The sequence below is a fragment of the Podarcis pityusensis genome (genome assembly GCF_964106645.2).
Source record: "Podarcis pityusensis genome assembly, chromosome: 3".
NCBI lineage: Eukaryota > Metazoa > Chordata > Lepidosauria > Squamata > Lacertidae > Podarcis > Podarcis pityusensis.
In genome coordinates this window covers 75,491,909-75,505,087 of record NC_138026.1, presented here as the reverse complement: position 1 = coordinate 75,505,087, position 13,179 = coordinate 75,491,909, and the positions used below count along the sequence as shown (strand labels likewise).

Here is a 13,179-nt window from a genome sequence, read left to right as displayed (position 1 = left end):
ACACCTAGGCCAAAAGACAGTTCTGAGGAGTTAGCACCTATTCTGCTACCTCCATATTCCCCTCACAGCAACTTTCCTCATGCTGGTAGTGGGTGGAACCAAAATCAAAGGTGAATTTTATCTTTGTACAGTAGGCGAGTTTCTATGCAGCTTCACAGACTTCTCTGTATTCTCCATCCAAGCAAACAAGAAGTATTACCAGAGTTCAAGGGCACATTCCAGCCAGACAAATATACTCAATGAGGGTTCAAAGCATGGCTACTAAGGGATGTGGCCTGGGGAGAGGGAAGGTATCAGGGCTCAGTACTTTTAGCCCTTTATTGTCAGTAATTCACTCAACAATAGAAACAGAAATGAAAACCCTTATCAGGGCAACAATCACTATAGTTTAGGAGGAAACTAGAGATAGAAACCAGATTTAGATTAATGATTAATTATTTAACATTGTTTTTCACAAAGTGAGCCAGCAACATGGCATATGAGGCAACTGTATTAAACATCACAATGCAAAGTGAGAAGGTCATGTTATGATTACTTAATGCTGAAAAACAGGCTACTGCTGAATATAGTCTTCAGCTTTTGGATCCTATTATCATTCTGTGATATGTAGTCCCCCAAATTAGATTTTTTTTAAAAGTATCTTATTTGTATTGTGTTGTTTAAAAAGAATCTAGCAGTCATATAATATCTAATACACCCACTGCCTATTCAATATAGTATTACCTATGGCTAGCGAAGATTACTGTGCCTATAATTATTTTGTTATGGGGGACTCAAGTGTCATCTTTTCAGAGTAGATATGGATGTTGTTGTTGATGATGATAATTCATGAATCACACATTTACAATCATACAATAAAACTGAAAATAGGTTTAAAATCAACTCGCTTTTAAAATTGACAGTACAATGGTACCTTGGTTTAAGAACAATCCGGTTTAAGAACAATTTGGTTTACAAACTCCACAAAACCAGAAATAGTGCCTTGGTTTGAGAGCTTTACCTTGGTCTAAGAACAGAATCCGAACGATGGAAGGGCACCGGGAGCGGGAGGCCTCATTAGGGAAAGCGTTCCTCGATTTAAGAATGGTTTTGGTTTAAGAATGGACTTCCGAAATGGATTAGGGTCGTAAACCGAGGTACCACTGTACTCAGGCCACAACCTGTTGTTGCTGGCATGACCCCGATCCCACACTAGTAGCATTCATAATATTTGTACTGATGGAGGATATAAGGTGGCTTTGTGATTATCACAGGCACCTATCGACACTACAAATGCCAAAAAGTACATTTCTCTGTGATACACACTTTAAAATGTTTTGATAAAGGTCTTGTCCACTTTTCTAAATAGGTGCATGTAGCCTTTTTGAAAAGCAACCTCTTCCCATGGCACAAAAAACACACAGTTGGCTGTTCCCTCCCTTCTAACAACAACCCTCAACTTTCAATACCTTTCCCTCCTCCCCTTTTTCCTCCTTTCATTCCCTTCCTGGAGACAACTGGCATCAAAGGTCAGCATACTTTGGCATTTGCCAAGGACCCACACCCCAGCAGGGGCTCATCGACAAGAGCCCCCTGCACCTGCTTTTCCTCTCCAGCCATTGCAACCTGCTTGTGTCTGTCACTCTGGCCCAGGTCCTGATGGTAGTGGTGGTGAGGAGGAGGAGCAATAGGTGCCACTGCCTGCTTGCTCATTAGCTCTCTGCCTGGCAAGCAAGCAGGGGTAGCAATTATGAGGAAGAAGAGGAGTAGTTTTGAGGAGGTGGACTCACAAAGGGTGGGGAGTGGAGTCCATGGAGGGTGTCTCCCCTACAAGGATAGGTTACAACATCTGGGGCTCTTTAGTTTAAAGGATAGATGAGTAAGAGGTGACATGTAGAAGTGTGTAAGACTATGCATGGTGTAGAAAGGTGGATAAAAGGTAAAGGGACCCCTGACGATTAGGTCCAGTTGTGGCCAACTCTGGGGTTGCGGCACTCATCTCGCTTTATTGGCCGAGGGAGCCGGCGTACAGCTTCCGGGTCATGGGGCCAGCATGACTAAGCCGCTTCTGGCAAACCAGGGCAGCGCACGGAAATGCCGTTTACCTTCCCGCCGGAGCGGTACCTATTTATCTACTTGCACTTTGACGTGCTTTCGAACTGCTAGGTTGGCAGGAGCAGGGACTGAGCAATGGGAGCTCACCCCATCACAGGCATTCAAACCGCCGACCTTCTGATTGGCAAGTCCTAGGCTCTGTGGTTTAACCCACAGCGCCACCCGCATCCCAAAAATGTGGATATATGCTTTTTCCTCTCTCATAACACTAGAACTCATGGACAGCCAGTGAAGCTGTATGTTGGACAATTCAGGACAGATAAAATGTATATGGCAAAGGGGGGGAGTGGAGGCTCAAAGCAGGGGGTAGGCAAAATGGCAGTGGGCTCCCTTTTACATTCCTCCTCATTGTTGGGGCAGGATGTCAGGAGCAGCATAGCTCCTCGATTGCCTTCCTGCCAAAAAAAGGGACTGACGGCACTCAATGTCAGACAGGGAAGGGGCCACAGGTATTGGGGGATGGCACAGTGCAACTTTTCCTGATGGCAAATGTGTTGATCTAGCACATATGCTAACAGAAATGGTGCCCAATAGAGCTGCACAGTAACATAAGGCCTTCTGCTGAGCAGCTCTGTGGAGGAAGACACAGGTCGATGGAAGGTGGGCATTCAGGGGTTAAACACCATGTGCCTCCCTGCAAAGTGAGCACCCCAGCATCGCAAGCAGGTCTGTGTCTGATACACCAGGCATGCTGGATGTGGCGAGTTACTGTGGGAGTTGTCAGAGTGACCTGAAACCTGGGTAAGTCCCAGGATGGCAGCAGGGCCGAGACTGCCTCAGCTCATGTGGAACCCAACCACAGCTGGCAAGGGACCCTCTGGATGGAAGGCAACTCCCAGCTCTAATGAATCCGCTTGAAATGCTTGGACACCTCCCTGGTGGTATGTCCAGGCCCCTTGCACATGGTAGCCAGGCTTGCTGGGGGCTGCTTCCCCACTCTCTAGCCTCAACCCCTCTCAGTGGGGTTTGGATGCAGCTTTTTTGCACTGGTAGATGGGTAGTGGCCATGCCACCTGATGGATACATTAGACTGCTCTGTAAGTATAGCTGATCCATCCTTTTCAAAACCAAGGCTACTACTGTACACTGTTTACCCATCTGTGCCAGGGAGTGTGCCCCCAACCTCTGGAATTAAGGAAACTCCATTTGATGCAAGACTTGAGGCAACGCAAAGGGCATCAGGTTCTCTTGGCAGAAGGTAGTTCTGGATGCATTTTTGTTAGCTCTCCAGCCGGGTTAGAACCATAGGATCATTGCAGTAGATCAGCAAGACTTCCAAAGGTTTGCGGTGACAAGAAACAACGAGCAGGTCTTCTGGATGTTGAATTAGACAGGAATAACAGGAAAGCTTGAGGTGTGATTCACTGTGCGTGTGAAAGAACTTTGAGCTCACTCCTCCAGCTGCTGAGAAGCATATGCTGAACAGTTTACTCGAGCGTATACTGCTCTCGAGTAATACGAAACGTACTTATTCCTCCCCTCTCCCCGTTTTCCAGCTAGCTCTGGCTGGTGGACCTCGAGCTTCGAATAAAAAACTATAAAGTAGTAGATCCGTTCAGCCCAACAGCGAAAGGACCCCTTCTGAGCGACGGCCATGTGGCCGCTCTCCCCCGGCCCTCCTCACACAAGAAAGAGGGGAAGAGAGGGTCACGCCAACCGCGCGTGGCAAGGCCTTCCCAGCCCACCTCTGCTGAGGAGGCGGCGGCGGTGGCGGCGGCCCCCTTTCACTTTTGCCGCCCCGCCCGCCAAGCCGCCCGCCCGCCCGCCCGCTTCGGAGGCAGGCAGGCAGGCGCGCGCGCGAGGCAGCCCTCTCGGCCCCCTCCCCTCTCGCGCGGGCTGACTGGAAGTGGCGTACGTGCAGAGCGCAGCCCGTGAGTGGCGGCGCAAACTCCTCCTCCTCCGCGCTCGACTCCAGCCACAGCGAGCGAGCGAGCGAGCGAGTGAGGAGGAGGCAGGCGCGCAGGCAGGCAGGCCGAGGGGCTCGCGCCGGCACTCGGCGGCGGCTTTCCCCCCCTCAGCGCTGCAGGCTGAGGCCGGGCAGGAAAGGGCCGGGCAGTCTCGGCGGGAGAGGGGCTGCTTCCCTGCCCCGCCACCGAGGCTCGCCGCCGCTATGAGGCGGTGACAGAAGCGAGCCTCGGAGGAGGCGGCGGCGGCGGCGGGCAAGAGGGCGGCGGCGGCGGCGGCGCTGGGCTTTGGTGGCTGACTGTCCTCCGCCCACCAGGAGCGGAGCGGGAGGCGGGCGAGGCAGCCGGGGGCCGCAGCGCTGACTGGGGTCGGCCATGATGAAGTGAGCCGCTCGCCTCCTTCTCCTTCCCAAGGCCGCTCGAGGAGAAGCAGGGGCGACCGAGGAGGGGGACGCGGCAACATGGCCAATGACAGCGGTGGGAGTGGCGGCGGCGGCGGCGGCAGCAACGGCAACAGCGGCGGGGCCGGACAAGGCGGCGGCGGCGGCGACAGTAACAGTGTCGGTGGCGGCGGTGGCTGCAGCGCCAGCAGCGAGCGGGACCGGCAGTACTGCGAGTTGTGCGGGAAGATGGAAAACCTGCTGCGTTGCGGGCGCTGCCGCAGCTCCTTCTACTGTAGCAAAGAGCACCAGCGCCAGGACTGGAAGAAGCACAAGCTCATCTGCCGGGGGAGCGAGCCCAGCGCGGCGGCGGCAGCGGCTGGAGGGGGCGTTGCTCAGCACCGGAGCGGCGGCGGCGGCGGCGAGCGACACCAAGGCCACGGCCACGCTCGCTCCCCCCAGCCCTCCGCGGGAGGAGAAGGAGACGGGGCGGCCGCCGCCGCCGCCGCCCCCAAGAAGGTAACGGCGCTCCCGGCCAAGCCGCAGCCGGACTCTACCTCGGAAGAGAAGAAGGCGGCCGCGGCGGCGGCGGCGGTAACGAACAACCACGTTGCCAAAGTGGCGCCAGAGAGCCGAGGGCAGGAAGGGGAGGAGGGCAAGGAAGCGGCCGCGGCGGCTCCCGGAGCCGGGAAGGCGGCGCTCCTCTACCGGGATAAGTCCAACTTGAGCGCGGAGGAGTCGCTGCGCCCCAACGGGCAGATGAAGTCCCTGGTGCCGCAGCGGCTGGCGCTGGAGTACATCGTGCCCTGCATGAACAAGCACGGCATCTGCGTGGTGGACGAATTCCTCGGCAAGGAGCTGGGCGGGCAGATCGAGCAGGAGGTGCGCGCCCTGCACCACACCGGGCACTTCACGGACGGGCAGCTGGTCAGCCAGAAGAGCGACTCCTCTCGGGACATCCGCGGCGACAAAATCACCTGGGTGGAAGGCAAGGAGCCTGGCTGCATGACCATCGGGAAGCTCATGAACAGTATGGACGATCTCATTCGCCACTGCAACGGCAAGCTGGGCAACTACAAAATCAACGGCAGGACGAAAGTGAGTGACACCCCCTCCTCCTTCCTCTCACCATCTCTAAACCTTCCACCTGCGGCAAGTTCACGACTTTCACTGGCCGGTGATGGCTCCCCCTTCCTCTTTATTGAATTCCCTAGTCACGCTTATTTTCAGGAATATTATATTTCAGAGCAGCTTAAAAGGCAAGATTCTCAAATGGTTGGTGAGTGACAATGGCGAGGGCTAGAGTCAGCGAAGGGTTCCCACATTCTTGAAGGTTGCTATCCTAATGCATAGTTAATGTTAAACTTAGCTGGATTTGCTGGCAAAACTTGTTTTTGCCTACAACTCGAGCAGCCCTATCCATATCACGTTTTCAGGTCCACAAGGGAGGAATGCTGAGAATATATAATATTACTGCGTTGATTCCCTAAGCATATAATTAATACTGTTGTGATTGTGCTACACTGGCTTGTAGCTGTGATTGTAAGGGGACCACAGTAACTTGATACTGCTTTACTAGTCAAATCAGATGGGTGTGGTCAGGGAAGAAGTAGTGTAGGATCCTTCCATTCATAAAGAGCTACTACACTCTGTCCATCAGTCCCAGCAAAGACTTACTGTATTTATAGTCAGCTTGAGAGCCTGACTGCTAACTGGTAGCTCTACTGCTAACTTTTAGGCTATTCGCTTCTGCCTTGCAACAAGTGGAGGTATTATAGTCAGGTGTTTTTTTAAGCACTAAAAACTATTGAAAATGATAAAAGTTTCACAGAGTCCAGTAGTCCAGGAGAATAAGTCACAAAAAGATGATATAGTAGTGTGGCGTATTGCTGGATTTGTGACACTACTGAATCAGTTTTGATTGTGCCATGTTCAAAACTGCGTGTGTATCTCCTCAGTTTGGTGTCCCTGATTAATTAGCTTTGAAATGAACCAACCTCACACATTGTTGATGTTCCTGGAGGTTCAGTGCCTCTCCTCCTATTTATCAAGGTATGTGTAGCAGAGGTGTGATAATATTTATACACTATCAGCATTTAAAATAGGATATGTTGGCCATCATATCAAAGTTTCAGATGCCAGGAGCAATTCAACACTCTATAATAATGTAACACTACTGCCGATACTCCATCAAAACTTTAGTGCTCAGCACCAACAGTAGTCCTAAAAAGCAAACTTAGCCATGTTGATCCATAAGGGAAAAAACTCCAAAATCCACAGTTGGTCAAGTACCTTTCTGAGGACTATCCAGAATGTCACAAAATTGTGGCAAGCTTTTGGATTCTCCAGAATTCTTAATTAGGCAAGAAATAACGTTTTTCCTTGACCCCACCCCCTGAGCTGTATAACATCTTGCCTGATGGTGAATTCTGGAGAAACCAAAAGCTTACTGCAGTTTTGTGACACTTGGCCAGCTATGGATTTTGGAGTTTAGGGATTATGTAATTTTACTAGCACAGTAATATTTCATTTTTAAAGCTAGGTATTGTGATAAGAATTAAAATCAAGATAGTCACAAAATAAAGCTATTGTTAAGAACTATGTGTTTCCTCATATAAGTGATGTCACCATCATACATCATCACATGAACAGTATTGTGACTGGATATTATCAAATAAAATTTCTCTTCTGTGGTTCTGTCAACCTAGCTGGAGGTGATACAAGTGCCAGTAGTATCTAGGACTACTTCACAGTTGCTTTTTTCTGACCTGTAACCGATATGATAAGGTTGGGTGAGAACTGATATCTGAAACTAGTGCATGTGCCTGATAGTTCTGCTCCCTCAGCAGCATGTAGCAAAGCCCTTTAAGGGGAACCATTTTAATCAGAATTCATGTTTACTAAAAAACCAACAGCTTAACCTTGAGAATATATACTATCTAGGAAGATGTTCTGATCCCATCTACCACTGTTATAAAGAACATGCAAATAAAACTGTCATTTAACAGTTGTACCTGCATGTTCAGTATGAGACAATATGATATACTAGGCTTTAATTACGGTAAATTACAAAAAATTAGCAGAATTGTACCTTTACTAAATATTAGTGGAAACTATTTGTGCAACAGTGTTTGGCATGAAACTCAGCATGACTAATTTCAAATGTGAACATTGATAAAAGGTAGCAACATACCTAGACATTACAGGGAGCTGAACTTCTTAAATCATCAGAATATCATTAAGAGAGAAAGGCTCTATAAATCCATTCAATGTCACAAGTATGCCTGCTACATCTTGGGGCTGTAGAGGGGCAAAGGATCATCTCAGATTTCTTGTTGTGAATTGTGGAGCCCTTCAGTTAATGAAGCAATACTCTGAAATATCTCTATTCTAAACATTCTGATACAGTTTCACCTTTAGTCTTCTGATATGATTAGCTGTACCTTTGTGGCCTGCATAATCTGTTTAAATGCTGATTCTATATTCTGTTGACAGTTACCATAGACTTGCCCCTTTAATTTAACTTATAAATCTCTGTACAGGGACCACATTATATTTATATGTTGATACAATATCTAGCAGGCTGTTAGCAGTAAATAACTAATGTTGCAAACAGTGTTAGAAACAGATATGAAAGCTAGGAGCTAAATGGCGTATTAAACCTAAGTTATGGGCTCAACAATGGAATGTCTAGGCACATTTTTTAATAACAAGAATACTCAAATCAAATCCGTTTATTGTGAGGACCATGCCTGTACACAAACATCAACACAACAATAGTTAAAAAATATTAAAATTCATTACATACTACGCCAACAAAACCTTCATCCCACAAAATAGAAAGAGAGGGAAAACAAGCAACGAGTTAAACAGACGATGAAGGGGTCTTTACATTGTCATCCATAAATCTTTCCCTGGCTTTCATGGCCTTCATCACAAAAACCGCTACCACATGGGTAATACGTGGGTTTGCATCAACTAACAAAAATTTTACTCTATCTTCAGGATTGGTTATAGAGTTGGGTATAATTTGCAGCAATGCGTCTCTAAAGCCCGAGTAGATGGGGCAATAGAGGAGGTAATGTGTAAGATCCTCTTTAATTTTCATAAGGCAAGGGCATAAACGATGTTCTACTGGGGTTTTTGTGAATCTACCGGTCAGATATGCAGTTGGCAGTGTTTGAAACCGTGCCATAGTAAAAGCTCTCCGAAGGGTGGGATCAGTGATCTCCACCAAGTAGTTGGCACAGATTTTGACTGCTTTTACTCGGGGAAACCAGTAGGAAAACCCAGAGTTTTTTATCTTTGTGGAGTCCAAAAAGGCGTCTTTTTCAAAGATCCATTCCCGAACTTTATCAGGGCTCCACAATTTGAGGGTATTAAACTCAGGTAGATTGTATCTGGATAGGATATCTAGTAGGTTTTATGCCAAGTAGTATTATTTTGTAATGATACAAAGGCTTGTTTAGCCAATAAGGTGTTCGGGGCATCTGTGAGATTGGTGAAAAAACGCAGGAATCTTAAGTGGGCCCTGGCAGACACAGAAGGGAATCCTACTTCCACTCTTAGGAGAGCTGCCGGAGTACTCTGAGGGAGGCCTAGAATTCTTCTGAGGTAAAAATTTTGGAAGATTTCAAGCCGTTCTAACAGCTTCTGATTCCATCCCCAGAGTTCTACTCCATATAGCATCTGGGGAATCACTTTTCCAACAAAAGCTTTTAGTGCCGGGATCACCAGTTGCCCTCCCCTCGAATAAAAAAAGCTGAGCAGAGCACCAATTGTCCTACGTGTTAGAAGGGCTACAGTCTTGAAGTGGGCAAGCCAGCTAGATGTAGCTTGGAAAGTGATACCAAGATATTTAAAAAAAAGACACTGTTCAATTTTGTGTTCATCTAAAGACCATCTAAATGTGTGGCGAGCTCTAGTAAATACCACAATTTTTGTTTTGTCATAATTTATCTTTAGAGAGTTTTGGGAACAATAAGCTGCGAGCCCCTCCAGCATGCTATGTAGGCCCCTTCGAGTAAGTGCCATGACAGCCATGTCATCAGCATATAGTAATATATTCAGGTGTTTGCCTTCCAGGGCAGGAGCTGATGACTTATACTTTGCCATATGTTGAACAATGTCATTTATATAGAAATTAAAGAGGAACGGCGCTAACAAACAGCCCTGTTTAACCCCTTTCCCCAGTGGCAGTGGGTCAGTATAGTTGCCTGACATCCCAGTTCTGATTTTAACTGTGGTGTCTGAATGTAACTCTCTAAGTATTTTGAGAAGTCGTCTATCAATATCTGTTTCATATAGTTTTTGCCATAATTTGTCCCTACAGATTGAATCAAAAGCGGATGTGAGATCTACAAAAGCCACAAAAAGTTTGCTCTTATGTACCTTTGTATACTTATCTATCATTGTCTGTAGTACCAAACAATGGCCTGTTGTACTATGGCCCTTTCTAAACCCTGCCTGTTCCGGATTAAGCAGGTTAGAGTGGTCAGCCCAGTCAACCAGTTTATTTAGCAGGTAGCGAGTATAAAGTTTATACACAATGTCCAGGAGACTTATGGGGCGATAGTTTGAGGGGTCTTGGGGGTCTCCCTTCTTATAGATGGGGGCTACCAGGCTCAGTTTCCAGTTTTCTGGGATTTTGCATATATCATTTATTACCGTAAAAAGTTGGGCCAAAATAGCAGCCCACCACTGGGCATTTAGTTTAAACACCTCAGGAGGAATCATATCCTCACCGGGAGCTTTGCCATTCAACAAGAATACAAAGCTGAAAATGAATGAACTACAGCTAAAATATTGTGTTCATTTTTCACATGGTCTAGTTCTTCTCTTGCCCACCTCCCTAATATACTTAAGAAGGTCTCTTCTCCAGCCTTCAAAGAGTAGCTGGAAGTGGAGAGGCAGAAAAAGGTCCTCCTTTCCTTCCACTTTGCAGTTTTAATCTGACATCTTAGGTGCTGTACTGCACCCAGAACTCAGAAAATGCTTACGTTAATGAAATTCCCTGTCGCAAAATGCACCTAGAACAATGGGAATTTCAAACACTGATTGGAGATACAGTGGTGCCTCGCAAGACGAAATTAATCCGTTCCGCGAGTCTCTTTGTCTTGCGTTTTTTTTGTCTTGCGAAGCACGGCTCTTAGCGGCTTAGCGGCTATTAACGGCTTAGCGGCTATTAACGGCTTAGCGGCTTTAAGAAAAAGGAAACAAACTCGCAAGAACTCGCAAGACGTTTCGTCTTGCGAAGCAAGCCCATAGGGAAATTTGTCTTGCGGAACGACTCAAAAAACGTAAAACCCTTTCGTCTAGCGAGTTTTTCGTCTTGCGAGGCATTCGTCTTGCGGGGCACCACTGTAATGTGAAACATCATAACCTCCTTCCTTGGGAGTAAGTCCCATTGAACTCAGTGGGACTTAATTCTGAATTGACATGTATAGGATTGAACTGTTAATGCGCTCTCCTAAATTGTGAGACTTGAGCTATACAAGCACCCAGGCTTAAGCACATGGGAGCTGCTGAGGTAGCCATCCACAAAGTGCTAGATAAGAAGGTGCTTAACATATACAGTGTAAAACTTCCTCTGCAAAAAAGTTTGCCAAAAAAATACAGCTTATTAAGCAGACTTTACTGTACTTCCTTTAAAGGCATACCAAGCATTTAAATATAATATGGAGCAGAGAGGCAGATAACTTCTTAAAAGTATTGTAGGTTAATATGTCTGTAGGGAAATGAAGCAGGTGTATCTTAAACAGATTTAATAAAAGTGTGCTTAGTGTCACAAATGAGAGAGACCTGTGTTAACATGTTTAATATTGGGGCAGTGGATATGTAAAAAGAATCAGACTTAGGTTAGTCCAGTCTTGCAGACAAGTCCGCAGAAGTGACCGGTCCTGCTATGAAAGCAAATATGTCAAGTAGATAAGTCAAGCATGAAATTTAAAACCCCCAAAGAAGACTGGTATTAGTAAAAATTTTCTTTTGAAGGTGTATGGCTATTTACAGGCCCCAGGATTAGTAAAATATAGGTGGTCATTAAAATAGCTTTAACTTAAAATCAGTTGGAAATTTTTCTAATACAACAGTGCTTAACTGCTTGTGAACATCTTTTCAGGACACTATTGTGCAGAAATTCCATTTTTGAATATTTCCTTTGACAATATTATTTCTGTATAGCATTATGTTACCTTAAAGCAGGCATAGGCAAACTCTGGCCCTCCAGATGTTTGGGACTACAATTCCCATCATCCCTGACCACTGGTCCTGTTAGCTAGGGGTGATGGGAATTGTAGTCCCAAACATCTGGAGGGCCAGAGTATGCCTATGCCTGCCTTAAAGGGTATTTGACTATTCATAATGAGCAGATACCTGATTTGTGTCTGGGGAACTGAAATAAAGATGTCCTTTTAAAAATAATAAAAGAATACAAACCAGTAAGAGCCATTTTAAAACTTTCAGGCACTTGTCACCCGTTGACTTTTCCACTTGGAACAGCTGCCATTACCACCATTTCTCTTCGTCCTATACAAGGCTCCACATTTTGGTGAGGCTTAGTTTTCAGCCCAAAAATTGTAGTTGCCAATCCTGTTCCTAACAGTGTGCTGCACCTCTTGGATATTTGGAAGTTGTAGATTTTCAAGTCTAATAGACCAATGCAACTAGTCTGTGTGTTCAGATGAACATGGCACTGACAAAAGGCAAGTCAACACATTCTGGGTTTGCTTAGTATATGGGGCAAGAGAATACATGGTTCAGTGGTAAAGCGCATGCTTTGAATGCAGAAGTTCCCAGGTACAATTTCTCAAACTAGGGCTTGAAAAGACTTCCGCCTTTAACCCTGAAGAGCTGCTGTTAGTCAGTGTAAGCCAGCTTTCTCTAACCGAGGTGCTCTCCAGGTGTTTTGAACTATAACTCCCATTATCCCAGTCCATTGACTGTGCTGGCTGGTGCTGATTGGAATTGTAGTCCAAAATAACTGAAGGTCACCAGGTAGGAGAGGGTGGTGTAAACAATACTGAGCTAGATGATCTGATGCTATGTAAGGCATTTTACTTGCGCCAAACCAAAATATTACCCTTGTACTACTTCTGGAGTTATTTGTTCTGGATCACTGTGGCTACCTGCATTTATCACATCTTGCTGTGAGCATGCAGTTTTATTGTGTTGACTCTGTCATTTATTGTCACTTCCTAACCTCTGTTTTAGATATACGCAGGAAACACCTCCTTGTTTTAGTTAAACAGGTATAAAGCCAATAAAACTAAATGGTCTTGAAAGGAATTAAAAAATGTCTTCCTGTACCCAGTTTGATTTGTTAGGTTATAGATCAGAATTTTAAAGAAGGTTAAAAGACCTTTTTGCAAGCGGGCTACTCTGAGCCCAGTTCTGTAACAGGCCATTGCTGATGAGGTTAGACCACAGGTTTTGGGTTTTTTTGGCTTGGAAAGCCTTTTAATTGTCAGGGCATGTAACTTCAGTGGGTAGTACTGTGGTCCAGATATTGAACAGTGTCGAATTTGAATTACTGCATGTTTTCTTTAATTAGCATTCTAGTAAATGTGGTTGGCTTTCAGTGCAATGAAAGTATCAGTTTGTACTAGAGCTTTGTTTGCATTATTGTCTCCATTTCTCCACTAATTGGTTAATATTTACCCCAAAGTAAAATTAAAATAAAAAAATCATTAAATATGTTGTTATTGCTTAGAATTCTAGAGTTGGAAGGGACCCTAGGGTCATCGAGTCCACCCCCTACAAGGCAGGAATCTTAACTAAAGCTTGTTAATTGAAATTAAAAT

At 45.9% G+C, this 13,179-nt stretch overlaps 1 protein-coding gene across 1 annotated transcript in view; it reads left to right on the top strand.

The window, feature by feature from the left end:
- The first annotated feature begins 4,009 nt into the window (after window positions 1-4,009).
- Window positions 4,010-13,179, top strand: part of EGLN1 (egl-9 family hypoxia inducible factor 1) — a 29,369-nt gene continuing 20,199 nt past the window's right edge. The window contains exon 1 of the mRNA XM_080997762.1: window positions 4,010-5,476. Within this exon, the coding sequence (XP_080853888.1) occupies window positions 4,460-5,476 (1,017 nt within the window). The 5' untranslated portion in view covers window positions 4,010-4,459. The remainder of the gene's footprint in view (window positions 5,477-13,179) is intronic.